Source organism: Vulpes vulpes, chromosome 12, assembly GCF_048418805.1.
Source record: "Vulpes vulpes isolate BD-2025 chromosome 12, VulVul3, whole genome shotgun sequence".
NCBI classification, from domain to species: Eukaryota; Metazoa; Chordata; class Mammalia; order Carnivora; family Canidae; genus Vulpes; species Vulpes vulpes.
In genome coordinates this window covers 143579724-143599207 of record NC_132791.1, presented here as the reverse complement: position 1 = coordinate 143599207, position 19484 = coordinate 143579724, and the positions used below count along the sequence as shown (strand labels likewise).

The 19484-nt window shown below is 45.6% G+C and overlaps 1 protein-coding gene and 1 pseudogene across 1 annotated transcript; one reads left to right on the top strand and one right to left on the bottom strand.

Moving 5' to 3' along the window:
• The first annotated feature begins 1487 nt into the window (after positions 1–1487).
• On the top strand, positions 1488–4050 carry LOC112925017 (S-formylglutathione hydrolase-like; annotated as a pseudogene).
• PLD6 (phospholipase D family member 6) lies at positions 2935–6846 on the bottom strand. Its single transcript, XM_072730576.1, has 2 exons — positions 6225–6846; positions 2935–4742 (listed from the first exon to the last, which is right to left on the bottom strand). Exons 1-2 carry the CDS (start codon positions 6661–6663, stop codon positions 4495–4497), a joined length of 687 nt encoding a protein of 228 aa, XP_072586677.1. The 5' UTR covers positions 6664–6846; the 3' UTR covers positions 2935–4494.
• Between the last annotated feature and the right edge of the window lie 12638 nt (positions 6847–19484).

The window sequence follows — 19484 nt, the reverse complement described above, 5'->3', positions numbered from 1 at the left end:
ATCCTAAGGAATCCACCCCCCAAAAAAATCTATTAAAACTGATAGTTCTGCAATTTTGCAGGGTACAAGATTTGTATACAAAAATAGATTGTAGGGGATCCCTGGGTGGCTCAGCAGTTTGGAGCCTGCCTTTGGCCCAGGGCGTGATCCTGGAGTCCCCCGGATCGAGTCCCGTGTTAGGCTCCCTGCATGGAGCCTGCTTCTCCCTCTGCCTGTGTCTCTGCCTCTCTCTGTGTCTCTTGTGAATAAATAAACAAAATCCTAAAAAAAATAGATTGTATTTACTAACAATCTGAAACACATTACGAAAACAATTCCATTTGCAATAATATAAAAAAGAATAAAATATGTATCATTTAAAAGAAGTATAAGACTTATCAACTGAAATTACAAAAGATTATTTGAAGATTTAAGTAAATGGAAAGGAATCTGACATCCGTGGGTTAGAAAATGTGATATTGTTAGAATGATAATACTTCCCAACCTTGATCTATAGTTCAATACAATCCCTGTCAAAACCTCACCTGCCTTTGCAAAAGTTGTTTTGTTTTGCTTTTTTATAAGATTGCATTTATTTACTCATGAGAGACACAGGCAGAGGGAGAAGCAGGCTCCATGCAGGAAGCCCGATGCGGTCCGTACTCGATCCCGGGTCTCCAGGATCAGGCCCTGGGCCGAAGGCAGTGCTAAACCGCTGAGCCACCTGGGCTGCCCTGCTTTTGCAAAAGTGGATAGGCTGAATCTAAGATTCATATAGAAATATAACGGGATCCAGAATAGCCAAAACAATGTTGGAACGAACAAAGTTAAAGGACTTGTTTCCTGGGTTTTAAAACAACTACAAACACTATGTATGCAAGGCAGTGTGCATAGGGAGTGACCTATAGATCAATGGACCATTATTAAGAACCCAGAAGTGGGCAGCCCGGGTGGCTCAGCGGTTTGGTGCCCGCTTTCAGCCCAGGGCGTGATCCTGGAGACCTGAGATCGAGTCCCACGTCGGGCTCCCTGCATGGAGCCTGCTTTTTTCTCTCTGTCCCTCATGAGTAAATAAATAAAATCTTTTTTAAAAGAAAAAAAAAAGAACCCAGAAGTAAGTGAGTACATTTATGTAAGCAATTGATTTTTGACAATAGTGCCGAAACCATTCAATGGGGAAATAATAATCTTTTCAATAAATGGTGCTGGGACAACTAGCTATTGACATGCAAAAGAATGCCCTTGGACCCCCTTCCTCACACCAAACACAAAAGTTAACTCAAAACGGTTCACATACCTGACCCAAAAGTGGGTGGGCCCAATAGAGGTCAGGAATGAGAACAAGCAACAGGAGGAGGTGGCAGGTGCAGCCATGGTGAGACCTCACTTTTCCATCCTGCTGCTTTTCCTGCCACCACTGACCTCCAAAGATCATCTACCCTTTGGTGCAGATTTAAAAAAAAAAAAAAAAAGCAAGTAGCAATTGGACAGAAGAATAGCATTGAAATATTTCCAGCAACAAGTGCTTTGGAGGCGTTCAGAAAGGTTTTGAACCGGAGAGTTAAACTGAACTACAAGGGCAGCCCTGGTGGTGCAGCGGTTTAGCGCCGCCTGCAGCCCAGGGCATGATCTGGAAGACCTGGGATCGAGTCCCATGTCAGGCTTCCTGCATGGAGCCTGCCTCTCCCTCTGCCTGTGTCTCTGTGTATCTCTCATGAATAAATAAATAAAATCTTTTAAAAAATAATAAACTGAACTGCAAAATGAAACTTGCTGTCTACTTACCACCAAACGCATAAACTGGAAAATGCCCTAGTTTAACTCAGAACAAAATTTTAAAGTCTGATTATCGGGACACCTGGGTGGCTCAGCGGTTGAGTGTCTGTCTTTGGCTCAGGCCGTGATCCCTGGGGTCCTGGGATCAAGTCCCACATTGCACTCCCTGCAAGGAGCCTGCTTCTCCCTCTGCCTGTGTCTCTGCCCCTCTGTCTCTCTCATGAATACATAAAAATTTTTTTTTAAGTCTGGTGGGGTTTTTTTTGTGTTTTGTTTTTTTTAATCAAGCTGCTTCTGAATGTGGCCTTGTTGTCCTTGTCCCAGATGCCAGCCATTGTGGCTTCAGTAAGGAAGCAAAGGAGAGGGACTCTGGCCCTGGTGCTGGGTTTTAAGTGAACGCTACTGAAGAGCCTTGGAAAACTAACAACAGAATGTACTATTCTGTAACTGAGGAGCTACCCCAACTCATAAATGCCAATTTTCCAGTGGGCCCCAAAGGATGTCTATTTTTGGCCACTCCATGAGAGGCCATGGAGCTCTGATTTGTGCTTGGAGGAATCCTGGAAAGTCTAAATCTGTGTCAGCAGTTGCTCCAGTTTGCAACACAGTGCTCTGTCCTTGGGGTAAAAAAGCCTTTACTGGATATTTGGGAACAGATCACAGTAAATGGAAGGCTGATGGTACCACCCATCAGGTTCACAGCTGCCTGTACAGAAAGTCCCTGTTGTTTTTAGATTACAAGAGGGTTCTGACCATAGTTACTTCGCTGCCCATCAGATATCTTGCAAAATATATGAATACGGGGATCTCTGGGTGGCTCAGTGGTTTAGCACCTGCCTTCGACCCAGGGCATGATTCTGGAGTCCCGGGACTCGAGTCCTGTGTCAGGCTTTTTTTTTTAAATTGGGGGGAAGGTTTCCCACATTTGGGGAACTTGCTGGGGTCAGCACACCCTGAGTGTGATGGATAAGCCTCGGCCCTGGAAAACCACCTTCATTACCTTTGGAAAAGACTTCACAAGGTGCCCCAAGTAACACATTCAGGTGTTGCTCCTGTTTGCGGCACCCATCCTGACCAGTGGTTTCTCAACAGCTGTATGTTGTCCACTCCCCACAAATGGCATTTAATAAACCGCACCCACTATTCAGATGAGCAAAAGACAAAGAAACAGCACTAGCATTCCAGAATAAGAACATATTTATTTAAACATGCCAGAAGTCCAGGACAACCCAGCTTCATAATTCAGGACACATTCTGTAACTCCTGTTCTCTCCTCAGAGCAGACTGCTGGAACACACACGCAGGTGAGAAAATACATCTAGTGTAAAAGCAGGTCTTATTTCCAAACTATATATTATACTTTATAGCCTCAATAAGTCAGAAAAACTAACTTTGGGTTTACTTGTGTAACACAGTAAGGTGACTTTAAACAGAAAAAAACATGCAACACGGAATGGTCTCTGCAGGTGGCTCCATGGGTGTGATGGGGAAAGTGTACACGCCCAGACCTCAGGACCAGTCACACAGCATATTACACAAGTATGACAAGATGGCACAATGAGCATTCGGATGTCATCTGAACTAAAGATATGTGTTATGAAAAGATAATCTGTAACATCTCACAAGTATATGTAAGACAGCTATTCTTGTAGCTACCGGTGAGAGCAAATCCCCTAGCTGACAGTAAAAATAGACCTGGGAGGTGCCACAGCCCCAAATCAGGCTCTCTCCTGGCTGACTCCCCTGGATGGTCAGGTAATTCAGGATGTCTTGTGCTGAGCCAAACCTGCCAATGAGCCAAGCTCACAGGTGCTAACAGTGAAGGCCACTTCTAAGCACACAAAATCACCTTGAATGTGAGAATGTTAACAATTAAAGGCATAACAGGAAACAGAAGCAGCTTCTGGCCGCTTACCGGCCTTGCTGACAGAAGCTGGGGGGGTGGGGGGCGACAAACGTCTCCAGGTGTATTTGTTGTAAAGGGTCATCATGCAAGGAGACCCGGTAAGAGCATGACCTGCCCGCTGCAGGGGCAAGCAATGTTCACCAGGGGCCTGGAGGGCAGCTCCCCACTTCTGCCGTGCCCGGCACCCCTCCCTCCTCCTGCCCCTTCTCCTCCCTGACTTCTCCCGGTTCCCTCTGTGGACTCAAACCTGCCAAGAAGCCACCAAGGAGCTTGTGACAGCAGACACGAAGGACTGCTGCCTCTACCAATACCAGGTGTCAGCTGTGCTGCTGGGAGCGGCCAGGCCAACAGAAGAGGACACAAGTCAGGAGCCACTGCCACGGGGCTGATGGAGTAGGCCACATGAGAGACCCCAGATCGGGGGTGGGGGGGACGGGAGGGGTCAGCTTGTCCAAGGCAGGAGAAGCCCATCCACCATGGGCCCAGGAGCCGGCAGCCCTGGGAAGCACATTGTGAGAGGTGGTGGCCGCATTTACTGTGGCAAGAAACAAGCTGTCCTAAACAACTGACGTGGGGTGGCAGGGATGTCCCTGTCTTCCATAACCCCAAACAGTTTATTTGGCTTTCATCCTGTACCAAACGAGAACAGACTTTGCACGAATGTTTTCCTAAATTTCGCTTATGTACCATGCATGTCACACCCAAACCGGCAGCAGCTTTGGGTGAGGGCCACCCAGAGGTTTGCTCTGGCTTTAACTCTGGGTACCAAAAGTTCTGTGACATTAAACACCACTCTCCCCTCCAACTCTGCAGACAGCGGAGACAACACAGCTTCAGTGACTTCGTTTCTTCTGTGGGAAAAAGGTGTACTTGGTAGGATTAAACTCTTCCCAAATACGTTCAAATTCTTCCAGAAAAAGCCTCACATACTCCTCATCCTCCATAATCAAAACATTTTCTCTGTTGTTCTGGATGGCTTGTGTGGTCCAGTTGAGGGAGCCCGTGATCAGCACCTTCTTGTCCACGATGGCGAACTTGTGATGCATGTAGCCAAGGTCCTGATCATGTCGCACCTGGATGCCTGCAAAAAGGGCAAGTCAGCCTTCACCATCCCCTCCGGCCACACTGTGGTGTGAGCACCTGAGCTCCTCCTCAAGCGTGGGCCACTTTCTAGCAGCCGCGACTGTGGCTATTTGGTTCCGGTTCAGTAGGAAGCAGGAAGCCTGTCCCACTCCAGCAGGTGTGGGCGGCAGCCCCGGAAGGGACCAGCTCTGCACTCTGGGTGAGGTCTGCCCACCCACACTTCTCGGGATAACCCGACTAGCAGGGGCCGTCAGTGGTCCTGGGAGGAGCCAGCCATGAATCTGGCTGGGGCCACCGCAAGTGGGGTTTCCCTACCTTCCAGCTCTCGCTCTGGAAACACCCCGGTTGCACGGGGAGGGGGTACACCTGGAGCAGGAAGGCTGCCAGAGAAGCCAGGCCCTGCGGCTTGGGCTGAAGGAGTTCAGCCCTCTTCGCTCCCAGCAGAAGGACCCCTGTCTGCTACAGAAAGGAATTCGCCCTGGCTGCGCCTCCTCGGCTCACGGAAGAGCCTGATGTCTGCAAGCTCCCCGAGGGCAGGACCCTGGAGTCCTGCCCAGCTCACCAACCACCTATCTGCTCAGTGAACAAGACCATGAGGAATGTGATTTAAAAGAACAGTTTAGGGACACCCAGGTGGCTCAGTGGTTTAGCGCCGCCTCAGCCCAGGGTGTGATGCTGGAGAACCGGGATCGAGTCCCACCTTGGGCTCCCTGCATGGAGCCTGCTTCTCCCTCTGCCTGTGTCTCTGCCTCTCTGTCTCTCTCGTGAATAAATAAATAAAATCTTAAAGAAAAAAAAAGAAAAGGTGAAATACTGTTGTCCTCCTCTAGCCCTCTGAGTCAGCCCGACCTTGGCCTTGTGCGCAAGCCTGCTCCTATGGCACACGGCCCAGAGTAGACCAGCAAGTGGGCTGGCAGATTTGGTTTTTGAGTTGGCTTTTGATTTCCTGGGTGCTGACTGGGCTGCTGTCATTTCAGTCTGCAGTCGTCAAAAACTCAACTAGCTGGGCTACGTTCCCTGCTCTACCCGCCACAGGCTTTCCCCACAGTGTCCCAAGGCCAACACGGGTCATGAAAATGAGGGTAACGAAAAGGGCTCGTGGCTTTACTGGGCAGGCCCCCAGATCTCCCTCCACTAGCTGGGAAGACACAGCCTGCTCACTCCCCGGGGCTCACATCCGGGTATCCAGCATAAGACCCCCCTGCACAGAAGCCCAGCCCCCGGGGAGGGCAGCTGTTCTTTACAGATGGCCCCGGGGTCTCTCCGGGGTAAAACTCTCCCGACCTCACAAGGCCACGTGGGCCATACGCGGGGTCTCCCCCATCCTCAGGCCCCTGCAGTATCCGCCCTTGGCATCCCCACCACAGCCTAGGCCCCGGGGTCAGAGCAGGCGCCGGGCTGGGGGCCTGACACTGCTCCCCCGAGGGCTCCCCGGCCCTGAGCCCCGAGCCTGGGCTCCGGCCTCCGCGGCCCCGCTTACCTGCCTTGCGGAGCAGGCCGATCTGCGAGCCGTTGAGGGCCATGTAGTCGCAGTCGGTGATGACCCGGACGCGCACCCCGCGCTGGTGCAGCAGCTGCACCGCGCGGCCCAGCTGCGGGCTGGAGAAGGCAAAGAGGCAGAGCTCGAGGCTGGCGCGGGCGGCCAGCAGGGCGCGGAGCAGGCGGCTGAGCGAGCTCTCGCCGTGGGGCAGGCTGCACCGGCAGCCGGCTGGGGGCCCCGACGGCGCCTCCCCCGGGGCCTGCAGCAGGGCCTCGGTGCAGGTCACCTGCGACGGGAAGAAGAGCACCTGACGCCGCGGCGGCCTCTGCTGCTGCCGGCGCCCGGCCCGCAGCCAGCACAGCACGGAGGGCAGCGCCTCCAGGGCCAGCGCGAGGCCCACGGCTGCCACGGCCGCCACCTGCCATCGGAACCGCTCCATGCCGCCTCGGCCCGACGACAACCCGCGGCCCCGCCGCCCGACCGCGCCTGCGCGGCCGACGGCCACGTACTCCTCCCCCCACAACCGCCCCCGACGGCGCGTCCGACCCCCTCCTACACACACACACACACAAACACACACACACACACACACCGCCCATCACGCATGCGCGCCGCCAGCCCCGTACATCGCCCCTGCCAACTGCGCCTGCGCAGCCCCTGGCACGTGAGCTCGCCCTTCACCCTCCGCCCACCGCGCCTGCGCCCCCCGCAGCCACGTGCGCCCAACCTTTCCCCACCCCCTCCCCCCGCCATGCGTGCGCTCCTGCCTCCTGCGCCGCTCGCGCCTCCGCCGGCCTCCCCGTGGCGTCTGCGCAGCCGCCGGCCGCGTGCGGAGGCACGTGCTCGCGTGGCCGCGCTGAGGTCCGGGCACCGCCCGCCGACGCCGACGCCTCTCGCTCCCCGCGGGGCCGCGAGAGCCCAGGACGTCCTCCCTGCGAGGGCGGGAGAGGCTGCTGACCTCGGTGCACGCCTTCCCTTCGGCCCGGGCTGCGGCCTGAGACGCACACAGTGTTCCAGGAGCCCCTCGCTGCCGGAGGGCCGCAGGCCGCCGTGTCACAGACCGTGGGACGGCCCACGCCCGGCATTGGGCCGCTGTATTTCTGCCGCCTCTCCCAGTATCAGCTTGGCATCGGAGGGCGCCTGTTCTGCTTTAAGCACAGACCTCGTGGAATCCGGGAAGCCCTTGGTCCTACCTTAGCGAGCCCCAGCCCCGCTGTGCACCGCTTGGGAGGAGAGAAAGGAGAGAAGACAGCGTAAGAATTTCTTGTCTATTTTTTGCTTTCCTGAATCCTGGGCAGGACTTTGCATGGTTAATTTGAAGTGTATCTGTGGTCTCCAGAAGGAAGTGATAACTCCCCTACAGTCTCCTCCTTGTACCAGCTGATGGTCTCTGCATGACTTGGCAGCTGTTAAAAAACATACCCCCAAATTGGGGAGAAGGAGCTGATGTGAGTAACCTTGGAAAATCATGTAAGGCAAACACAAAAGGAACTGCTCATAAACACTGCACTCTGGTTGGTCCATTGATTTCCCGACGGCGGGACTGCCTATAGCACCCGGGGACTGAATGGCTCAAGAAACTGTTGGCAGCTGGTAGTCTGAGCCAGGGTTCTCTCTGTTGCATAGGGTAGAAGATGAGATGCCTGCGGTACTGGAGTGGAGTCAGAGATACCACAGTGAAGTCATGTTTAGCTCAGTATGTATATTAACATACATCACATGTCAGGTTTGACATACATGTGCCACATACCTCAGTCCCCTCAGAGGCCAAGACACCCCAGCAGCAATGAGCATACCTAGCTCCCAGATCATTTCTTTTTTTTTAAGATTTTTAAAAATTTATTTATTCATAGAGACACAGAGAGAGAGAGGTGCAGAGACACAGGCAGAGGGAGAAGCAGGCTCCATGCAGGAAGCCTGACATGGGACTCCGTCCTGGGTCTCCAGGATCACACCCAGCGCTGCAGGCAGCGCTAAACCGCTGAGCCACTGGGGCTGCCCCAGGTCTTCATTTCTAAACACCATTCTCCAACCAAAGGAACCAGGACTCCTTGAAGAAATAACTGGTTTTAGGGTTGGGCAGGGAAACAGTAAGATGTGTTTCAGGCATCTTCTATTACCAGAAAGTGAGGATGAGGCATGGAGGCGTGACCGCAGGACACAGGGGTAACAGAAAAGAACTCTCAGTGGCCAAAACTGGAGCAAGTTGAGAAATAAAGTAAATAATGCAGTATTGGTTATAACCCAAGTACAAGACAAACATGCACGACTCCATGCTGATATAAGTAAATGACATTTGAATAAAGAAACGAGAGATTTGAGTCTTCTTTACAGAAGAATTCCAAATAATATAAGTAGATGTTCCCTGTCACAGGAGGTAGACCTAAATCTCCCCGCCCCTTTGGAGGCTAGACTTAGTGATTATAGTAGGGAAAGGGGAAAAGTAGAGTTTACATGGAGAAACTTGGTAAACACTGCCTCAACCACTAACATAGCCAGAGATGTGTGAATGTTACATACCCCTGATATGAAATTTTTTTGGTTTTTTTTGGGGGGGGAGTTGTTTTTTTTTTTTTTTTTATGGAGAGAGAGCGAGCATGGGGATAAGGAGTGGAAGAGGAGAATCTCAAGCAGACTCCCTGCTGAGGGTGGAGCCTGAAGTGGGGCTCAATCTCACCACTCCAAGATCATGACCTGAGCTGAAATCAAGAGACACTTAATGGACTGAGCCACCCAGATGCCCCTCCCGTGATATGACTGATAAGAAGGGCACTTCAACTCTGTGGTGGTCCTTTCCAAAGCTCATGAGCCCAGATCAATCATGAGGAAAAAACATCAGAAATCCAGATTGAAGGACATGCTATCACATTGTGCAGGTTATCTGGCTAAGGACATGAAAAAAGGGAACAACTTAGAAACTGTAACAGACCAGCAAAGACTGGGGAGACCTGATAACTGAATGCAATGTGGTGCCCTGCCCTGGGTCCTGAAACAGAAAGATAAGGCTACTGGGAAAAGTGGTGAAATCTGAATAAAGTCAAATTTAATTAATAGTAATATACCAATGTCAGTTTCTTCACTTTGACAAATGTATGATAGTGATGTAAGGGAAACCAGATGAGGAGTATATGCAAAGTATATGCAAACTCTCTGTGTCCCTTTGAAACTTTTCAGTAAATCCCAAAGTCTTCCAATTAAAGTTTATTAAAAATATCAAACTTCGAGAGCACCTGGGTGGCTTAATGGTTGAGCATCTGTTTTCGGCTTAAGTCGTGATCCTAGGGTCCTGGAATCAACTCCCACATCAGGCTCCCCCCAGGGAGCCTGCTTCTCCCTCTGCCTATGTCTCTCCCTCTCTCTGTGTGCCTCTCATGAATAAATAAATAACATCTTTTAAAATAAAAAAAATTGGGCAGTGTGGGTGGTTCAAGTGGTTTAGTCCCACCTTCAGCCCAGGGCGTGATCCTGGAGACCCGGGATTGAGTCCCACATTGGGCTCCCTGTATGGAGTCTGCTTCTCCCTCTGCCTGTGTCTCTGCCTCTCTCTGTCTCTCTGTGTGTCTCTCATGAATAAATAAAATCTTAAAAAAAAAGATAAAAGGCTGAGTGAAAAAGACAAAAATTAAAAATTAAAATATCAAACTTCCATCTTCTATCTCATCAAGCTATCCCACTCCTAAATATCACCCAAGAGAAATGAAAGCCTACGTCTATGTATCTACACAAAGACTTGTACATAAATAGTCACAGCAGGTTTATTCATAATAAACCACACCTTGATACAACACAAATGTCCATCACCAGGTAAATAACCAAAACTTCACCTATCTATACAATGGAATACTATTAAGCAATAAAAAGACATAAACTACTGGTATATATACTACAACACTGATGAATTTCAAGAAGGCTGAGTGAGGGCAGCCCTGGTGGCTCAGCGGTTTAGCGCCGCCTTCAGCCCAGGGTGTGATCCTAGAGACCTGGGATCCAGTCCCACATCAGGCTCCCTGCATGGAGCCTGCTTCTCCCTCTGCCTGTGTCTCTGCCCCTCTCTCTCTCTCTCTCTCTCTCTCTCTCTCTCTGTGTCTCCATGAATAAATAAAATCTTTAAAAAAAACTTATTAACTTTAGCAGGAGTTAAAAGAGGCATTAAATACCACTAGTATTGAACAAGACATCCTTAAGAGTTACAATTGGAGGAATTTAGGAAGGATGCTTAAGTAATCATGCAATACTCTGAACAAATGCTCCAGACAGTCTGTTCTTGGAAAAGTGTTAAGTATTGAAACCCTCGCCTCTCTTCAAACACAAGGAGAAGGCTCAAGACCCAGAATGTTTTCTCTCTCTCCGTCAGTGTACAAAACTGCAAAAACGCAAAAGCAGACTGAGTCAGCAAGCCTGCACACGCTCCACTGCCTTCCATGTCCTCTGTGCCCTCATGGGAGTCAGTCTTCAAAAGCGGCACTGTTCTCAGGTGAAAAAGCCCACAACTGTCCCTAAAAACGAATCAAAAAAAGTTTCTTATCAAAATAAGTTTCAGTGTGTGTTCGAAATTCAAATTACAGATTCCTAGGAAATGAAGACTAACACTTCTGCTGGGTTCCACCTGCCAAGGGGCCAGTCAGTAGCCCAGCGGACAACTGGTAAAGTTCCCTTTTGAACAGGACAGCAGTTTTCCCAGGGAATGTCAGTCCCCAGAAAATAACATCATCCCCAAGATGAGGCGCGCAGTGGGGAGTCATCTTTGCCCCACATTTATCCTTGACCCGTGTGACCTTGGAGTCCCCTCCCACTCTGAAAGGATGACCAGAACACAGGGCTGGCAGTTTAAGGGCTCCACTGTCATCCAGGGAATTCTTCCTGCCACCTTCCTCGCAAACAGATTTACCTTTAATTTTTTTTTTTTTTTTTTTTTTTTTTTTTTTTTTTTTAAGGGATGCCTGGGTGGCTCAGCAGTTGAGTGCCTGCCTTTGGCTCTGAGCTGATCCCGGGTTCAAGGATTGAGTCCCACATCGGGCTTCTTGTGGGGCGCCTACTTCTCCCTCAGCCTATGTCTCTGCCTCTCCCTCTGTGTCTCTCATGAATAAATGAATAAATAAAAATCTTCTTCATGAGAGACACAGCGAGAGAGAGAGAGAGAGAGAGAGGCAGAGACACACACAGGCAGAGGGAGAAGCAGCCTCCATGCAGGGAGCCCAATGTGGGACTTGATCCTGGGATTCCGGAATCACGTCCTGAGCAGAAGGTCAACGCTCAACCACTGAGCCACCCAGGTGTCCCATCCTTTAAATATTTTTAATGGATGAGCTATTCCCCAAAGTTGAACAAGATGTGAAGCACACATGTGTAGACACTCAAGAGATGTCTTTGGAATAAATGAGTGGGATCTCATCAACTCCAAACACTGCCTTTGAGAGGAGCATCGAAAATCACTAAAGCACCTGAAACTTTCACACCACAGAGAACTGGCCTCACTGGTGTCATTTTTCAAAAAATATTTATTTATTTATTTATTTATTTATTTATTTATTTATTTATTTATGATAGACACAGAGAGAGAGGCAGAGACACAGGAGGAGGGAGAAGCAGGCTCCATGCCAGAAGCCCGACATGGGACTCGATCCCGGGACTCCAGGATCGTGCCCTGGGCCAAAGGCAGGCGTTAAACTGCTGAGCCACCCAGGGATCCCCACTGGTGTCATTTTTAAAAATATAGGTTAAAATAAACATAAAATAGGGGCATCTGCCTGGCTCCATCAGTGATGCGTGCAACTCACTGGGTGGAGAGTTTATTTTAAAATAAAACCTTGACAAAATACATAAAATTGACTATCCCAACTATTTTTAAGTGTACAGTTCAGTGGGATTAAAGGTGTTCACACTGTTGTGCATCCATCACCAGCATCCATCCCCATAACTCCATCTTGGAAAACTGAAATTTTGGAAAACTCCATCTTGGAAAACTGAAACTCCATCTTGGAAAACTGAAATTCCATGCCTATTAAACATTAACTCTCCATTCTCTCCTTCTCCCAGCCCTGGCAACCACCATCCCACTTTTTGCCTCTATGATTTTGGCTACTTGAAGTACATCGTATAATTGGAATCCTACAGGATTTTTCTTTTTGTGATTAACTCATTTCATTTAAAATAATGTCCTCAAATTCATCCATGTTATATTACAGAATTTCTCTTCTTTTTATGGTGAATAATATTCCATTGCATGGATATGACATATTTTGCTTAGCCATTCATCAGTCGATGGACAGTTGGGTTGCTTCCATGCTTTAGTTGTTACAAATAATGCTGCTCAGAAGATGAACGTACAAATATCTCTTTGGCACTCTGCTTTCCACTCCTTTTGGTATATACCCATAAGTGGAATTGCTGGGTTCTAGGGTAACTCTATTTTTAATTTTTGGAGGAACCTCCATACTGTTTTCCACAGTGGCTTCACCATTTTACATTCTCACCAATGGTGCACAAGGGCTCCAATTTTCCCATATCCTCATTGACACTTATTTCCTGTTTTCTTCATAGTAGCCATCCTGATGGTGTGAGATGATATTTCATTGTACTATTGATTTGTATCTCCCTAGTGATTAGTGATGTTGGTATCTTTTCATGTGCTTGTTGGTTACTTATATATCTTCTCTGGAGGAATGTCTAGCCAAATATTTTGCCCATTTTTGAATTGGGTTGTTTCACTGTTGTTGAATTTTATGGTTCTGTATATACTCTGGATATTAATCCCTTATCAGATATTTTTTTCCCATTCTGTGGCTTGCCTTTTTACTCTGTGGATAGAATATTTTGATGTAGAAAATTATAAAATTTTGATGAAGTCCAATTTGTCTATTTTCCTTCTGTTACCTGCACCTTTGGTGTCATATCCAAGAAATCATCACCAAATTCAATATCAAGAAGCTTTTGCCCTGTGTTTTCTTCTAAGAATTTCTGTTTTAGCTCTTACATTTAGGTCCTTGATTCATTTTGAGTTAATTTTTTAATTATTATTTGTGAGAGACGGAGAGAGAGGCAGAGACATAGGCAGAGGGAGAAATAGGCTCCCTGCAGGGAGCCCAATGCAGGACTCGATCCCAGGACCCTGAAATCAAGACTTGAACCAAAGGCAGATAGATACTCAACCACTGAGCCACCCAAGTGCCCCTGAGTTAATTTTTTTATGTGGTGTTATGTAAGGGTTCAATTTTGTTCTTTTGCATGTGGATATCCAGTTTCCCCAGAACCATTTGTTGAATAGAACGTGCTTTCCCCCACTGAATGGTTTTGGCACACTTATCAAAAATTACTTGACCATATTTGTGAGAATTTGGGGGGCCTCTCTATTCTATTCCATTAGTCTATATGTCTATCTTCATGCCAATACCATACTTCTTATTATGTATTTTTGTAGTAAGTTTCAAAATCAGAAAGTGTGAGTCCTCCAGTTGTGCTCTTTTTCAGGGTTGTTTTGGCTATTTGAAGTCCCTTGAGATGCCATATGATTTTTTTTATGGGTTTTCCTATTTCTGGGGGAAAAAAGCCCCCACATTTTTGGGATTTTGATGTGGATTGCATTGAATCTGTAGATTGCTTTGGGTAATACTGATATTTTAACAATATTAAGTCTTCCAATTCATGAACATGGAATGTTTCCACTTATTTATGTCTTCTTTAATTTCTTTCAGCCATGTTTTGTAGCTTTTGTTATATAGGTTGTCACCCCCTCAGTTAATTATTTTATTCTTTATGATGTTATTATAAATAAAATTGTTTTTGTAATTCCGTCTTCAGATTGTTCATTGTGTATAGAAATGCAGTTGCTTTTTGTGTGATTTTGTATCCTATAACTTTGCTGAATTCCTTTATTAGATCTAACAGCTTTTTAGTGAAATCTTTAGGGTTTTCTATATATAAGAGCACTTTACCTGCAAACAGAAATAATTTTACTACTTCTTTTCCAATTTGAATGTCTTTTCTTTTTCTTGCTTAATTGCTCTGGCTAAACCTTCTAGTACTGTGTTGAAGATAATTGGTCAAAGTGGGTATCCTTGCCTTGTTCCTAATCTTAGAGGAAAAGCTTTCAATCTTTTACAACTGAGTATTGCCACAGGATTTTCATAAATAGGTTTTTTTATACATATTATTTATAATAATTGTATATTATTTTATATTTACTAATTTTATTACTTTCATTTTTATTTTAGAGTTTTTTAAATCATGTAAGAGTGTTAAATTTTGTCAAGTGCTTTTTCTGCATCAATTGAGATGACCATGTGGTTTTTCCTTCATTTTATTGACACAGCATATTATATTACACTAATTGTCTTATGTTGAACCATCCTTGTATCCCAGAATAAATCCCATTTGGCCATGATGTATAGTCCTTTTAATATGCTATTTGTACTTTGTTGGGGATTTTTGCATCAATGTGTGTAAGGGATATTGGTCTGTAGTTTTCTTGTAGAGTCTTTTCTGGCTTTGGTATCAGGGTTATGATGGCTCATAGAATGTGTTAGGAAGTATTCTTTCCTCTTCAAGCTTTTGGAAAGTTTGAAAAGATGTGGTATTAGTTCTTTCAATGTTTTGTAGAAGTCACCAGTAAAGCCACCATCTCCAGGAGTTTTCTTTCTTAGGAGATTTTTTTTTATTATTATTACCCATTCAATCTCCTCATAGGTCCATTCAGATTTTCTGTTCTTCATTATTTTGTCTTAGTAGCCTTGTGTTTCTAGGAATTTGTCCATTTCATCTAGGTTATCCAATTTGTTGGCACACAGTTGTTCATAGTACTCTCTTATAATCCTTTTTATTTCTGTAGACTAGGGAGTAATGTCACTTTCATTTCTGATTTTAGTAATTTGAATCTTCTCTCTTCTTTATAGTCCGTCTAGCTAAATGTTGGACAATTTTGTTAATCTTTTTAAAGAAATAATTTTTGATTTCATTGATTTTCTCTATTGTCTTTCTATGCCATATTTCATTTACCTCAGCTTTTTTTTTTTTTTAGTCCATGGGCTACAGTGAAGGAAAAAGGAAAGACACAAAAAGGAAGGAACAGCTTGATCTCTGTTGTTCAGCTCTCAGCTTCCCTGTGAAGTGAGGGGCCTTCCTGCACTCTCCAAATCAACATTGCACTTTTACCTCTCACTACTGTCTCATTTTAGTCATAGTAAATAGTCTCACTTGTCTAAGTTTATTGTTCAACTTTCTCACAAGATGGTAAATTTCAAAAGAGCAGGGAGCTGTATATCTAGCCCCCCCAGAATAATATGTAGTATATCTTAGGCACTCAAAAATATTAATGAAGGAATTAAATCAACAAGAAAAAAAGAAAGGAAAATAAGGAGGAAGTAAACAGTGGCCCACATGAAAAAGGACAGAAGAGAGAACAATAAGCGACTGACTCAGATGTCACTCAAGTCACCAAACCCTCAGCTGCCCCAGAAATCATTCCCTACTAAAAAGTTCAAAAGGATGTTTTGAAAGAACTATGCTTACTATGTATTTCACATACTGCAAAACCTTGTTAGATTGAAAGTCAGAACATCAATTGCATTTTACACATATTGCTATTTCAACTGAAAAGTGGGTAAGGGGGGATCTCTGGGTGGCTCAGTGGTTTGGCGCCTGCCTTCAGCCCAGGGCATGATCCTGGAGTCCAGGGATCCAGTCCCACATCGGGCTCCCTGCATGGAGCCTGCTTCTCCCTCTGCCTGTGTCTATGCCTCTCTCTCTGTGTGTGTCTCTCATAAATAAATAAAATCTTAAAAAAAAAAAAAGTGGGGAAGAAAAAAATAACATTCTCATGGGGGGAATATTGTAATTGAAAACTTATTCAAATAAGTAGGTTTGTCAACATAAAACATTAATATATTATTTTTTATTTTTATTTTTAAAAGGATTTTATTTATTCATTAGAGACAGAGAGAGAGGCAGAGACACAGGCAGAGAGAGAAGCAGGCTCCTCACAGGGAGCCTGATGCAGGACTTGATCCCAGGACCCCAGGATCACACCCTGAGCCAAAGGCAGATGCTCAACCTCCTGAGCCACCCAGGCATCCCAAAACATTAATATTTTAAGCCTGCTTTTATCTATATTCTTTCTTTCCTTCTGCCAGCTTTGGGTTTAACTTGTACTTTTTCAGTTCCTTACGTTGCAAAGTTAAATTTTTGATCTGAGATCTTTGTTTTTGTTTTGAGTTCTTGTTTTTAAATATAAGCATTTATACCTACAAATTTCCCGAATACTGCCTTTTGCTGTATCCCATGTTTTGGTATATTGTGTCTTGGTTTTAATTCACCTCTAAGTATTTTCTAATTTCCCTTGTGAGTCCTCCTTTGATCCACTGTTGTTTAAGGGCACCTGAGTGAGTGGCTCAGTCAGTTACATGTCTGACTCTTCTCAGTTCAGATCTTGATTTCAGGGTCATAAATTCAAGCCCCATGTTGGGCTCCACACTGGATGTGAAGCCTCCTTAAAAAAATGTTTTTTAATTGAAAGCAGGGTGCCTTGGGATCCCTGGGTGGTTCAGCGGTTTCGTGCCTGCCTTTGGCTCAGGGCACGATCCTGGAGTCCCGGGATCGAGTCCCACGTTGGGCTTCTGGCATGGAGCCTGCTTCTCCCTCTGCCTGTGTCGCTGCCTCTCTCTCTGCGTCTATCATAAATAAATAAAAATAAAATCTTAAAAAAAAAAAAAAAAAGAAAGAAAGCAGGGTGCCTGAGTGGCTCATTCAGTTGAGTGCCTGATTCTTGGCTTCAGCTCAGGTCATGTTCTCATGGGATATGAGATCAAACCCCACATCAGGCTCCATGCTTAGTGGGAGTCTGCTTGAGGATTCTCTCTGTCCCTTCCCCCACTCAAGTGCTCTCTAAAATAAATAAATCTTTAAAAAATTAAAAGCATGTTTAACTTCTACAATTTTGTGAATTTTCCAGTTTTATGCTAACTTTATCCTATTGTGGTCAGAGAAGATACTTTGTATCTTTTAAAATCTACTGAGACTAAAAAAAAAACAAAAACAAAAACAAAAAAACTTCAAAAACATCTGAGATTAAAAAAAACATCTATTGAGATTTACTTTGTGGCCTCACATATGGCCTATCATGGCAAATGATCCAAGTGCACTTGAGAAAAGGATATGGGCCACTATTGTTGAGCCGAGTGCCCAGGATATACGTTTATTGAGATCTTTATTTCTCCACAGGGCTTTGAGGTGCTGATGGCGTCATTTCACCTTGCATTTCACCTTTCACCTCCCATTAGCACTTTGTGCAGATAAAGTCTAGTGGTCACAAACTGCCCCCTCTTTTATCTGGGAATGTCTTGATTTCTCCCCAACTTTTGAACAGTTTTGCTGGATACAGGGCTCTTGGTTGACAGGGTTTATTTCTTGGATTTTTATTTTATTTTTGCTTTAGCGCTTTAAGTATATATGGCCTACTGTCTTCTAGCCTCTGACATTTTTTTTTTTTTAAGATTTTATTTATTCCTCAGAGAGAGAGAGAGATAGAGAGGCAGAGACAGAGGGAGAAGCAGGCTCCCTGTGGGGAGCCCAATGCAGGACTTGATCCCAGGACTGGGATCATGCCCTGAGCCAAAGGCAGGTGCTCAACCACTGAGCCACACAAGCATCCCTAGCCTCTGACATTTCTGATGAGAAATCTGTATTCTTAGTGAAGATCTGTGATTTGTCTCACTTTTGTTGCTTTCAAGGTTTGCTCGTCTTTTGGAAGTTCTATTAGAATGGGTTTCAGGGTGGTTGAGTTCATCTTACTTGGGAATTTTTGAGCTTGTGTATTTATGTTCCTGTCTTTCATTAAATTTGGTTAGTTTTCAGCCATTCTTTCTTTCAATGTTCTCAGGCCCTTCCTTTCCCGGGACTCACGATGTGCATGTTGATCCTTTTGTTGGTGTCCCATAGTTCTCTTGAGAGTTCTGTCCACCGCTCTTCAAATTCTGTTCCTTAGCCTCGATGATGTCCACTGTTCTATCTTCAAAAGTCCACAAATTCTTTCTGCCTGCTCAAATTGGCCTCTTATAAATTCATTTCAGTTGTAGTTTTTTTTTTTTTTTTTTTTTTTAAGTTGTAGTTTACAACTCTGAAACTTTTTTAGGTCTTCTTTATATTTTCATTTTGCTCACACATTTTCTTGGCTTTCTTCACATCTCCCTGTAATTGTGATTTTAAGACAGTTGTTTTAAAGTCTTTGTTTAGGGACACCCGGGTGGCTCAGTGGCTGAGCATCTGCCTTCAGCTCAGGGCGTGATCCTGGAGTTCCAGGATGGAGTCCCACATCAGGCTCCTGCATGAAGCCTTCTTATCCCTCTGCCGATGTCTCTGCCTCTTTCGGTGTCTCTCATGAATAAATAAAATCTTTAAAAAAAAATAAAAATAAAGTCTTTGTGTAGTATATCTGCCATTAAGTCCTTTTCAGGGGCAGATTGTTTTCTCCCCTTTGAATGGGACATAACTTCCCTGTTTCTTTGTATGCCTCCTGATATTTGTTGAATGCTGGGCATTTAAATCTAGTAACATGATAACTGAAAATTAGATACTCCCCCTTCCCCAAGATTCTCCATGTTCTTATTGTTGGCTTTTTCTTTGCCAAGGATCAGGCTGAGGTATAAACTTACATTTTTCTCAGGTCTTTTCTAAGCCCTTCCTTGGACATGAACAGCTTCTAATTTCCTCTGTATATGCAGTTGTTTTTTAATGTCCTAGAGTTTTATGTTCTGGATTTCCTGAAATGGGGAACACACATCCATCCACACACATGCACACACAGACAGCTGAAAGAGTAGGGGAAGGGCATTGAACCATGAAGTCTCCTCACAGCCAGAGGGGGAGGGGTTTGCAACAGTGAGGGAAGGTGCAACAATGGCTGCCTGGCTCTGCACCACTCTGATCAGAAGCAGCAACCAGTGATCAGAGCTCGGATTCCCTAACAGTTGTAGTCTAGGGTCCTTTTTACCCACCACAGCTCCTATATGGTATGTGTAGCCTATTCCAGAACACCTGCACACCTCCTGTGTGGCTCCCCGCAGGAGTATGGGTAGTGCTACTGTGCTCTGAGCTGAAATTGATCAAAATTAACCACAATGTACAGTCCAAGTCTTCTAGAATCTGCAAGCCTTTAACAGACTGGAGTTTTAAAATAGTTCTACCACAGGTGTTATTTTAGCCATAATATTCTGTGTGACTGATCCCATGAAAAATCTAGGTATCAAACCAACAAAACCATGTAGCCAACAG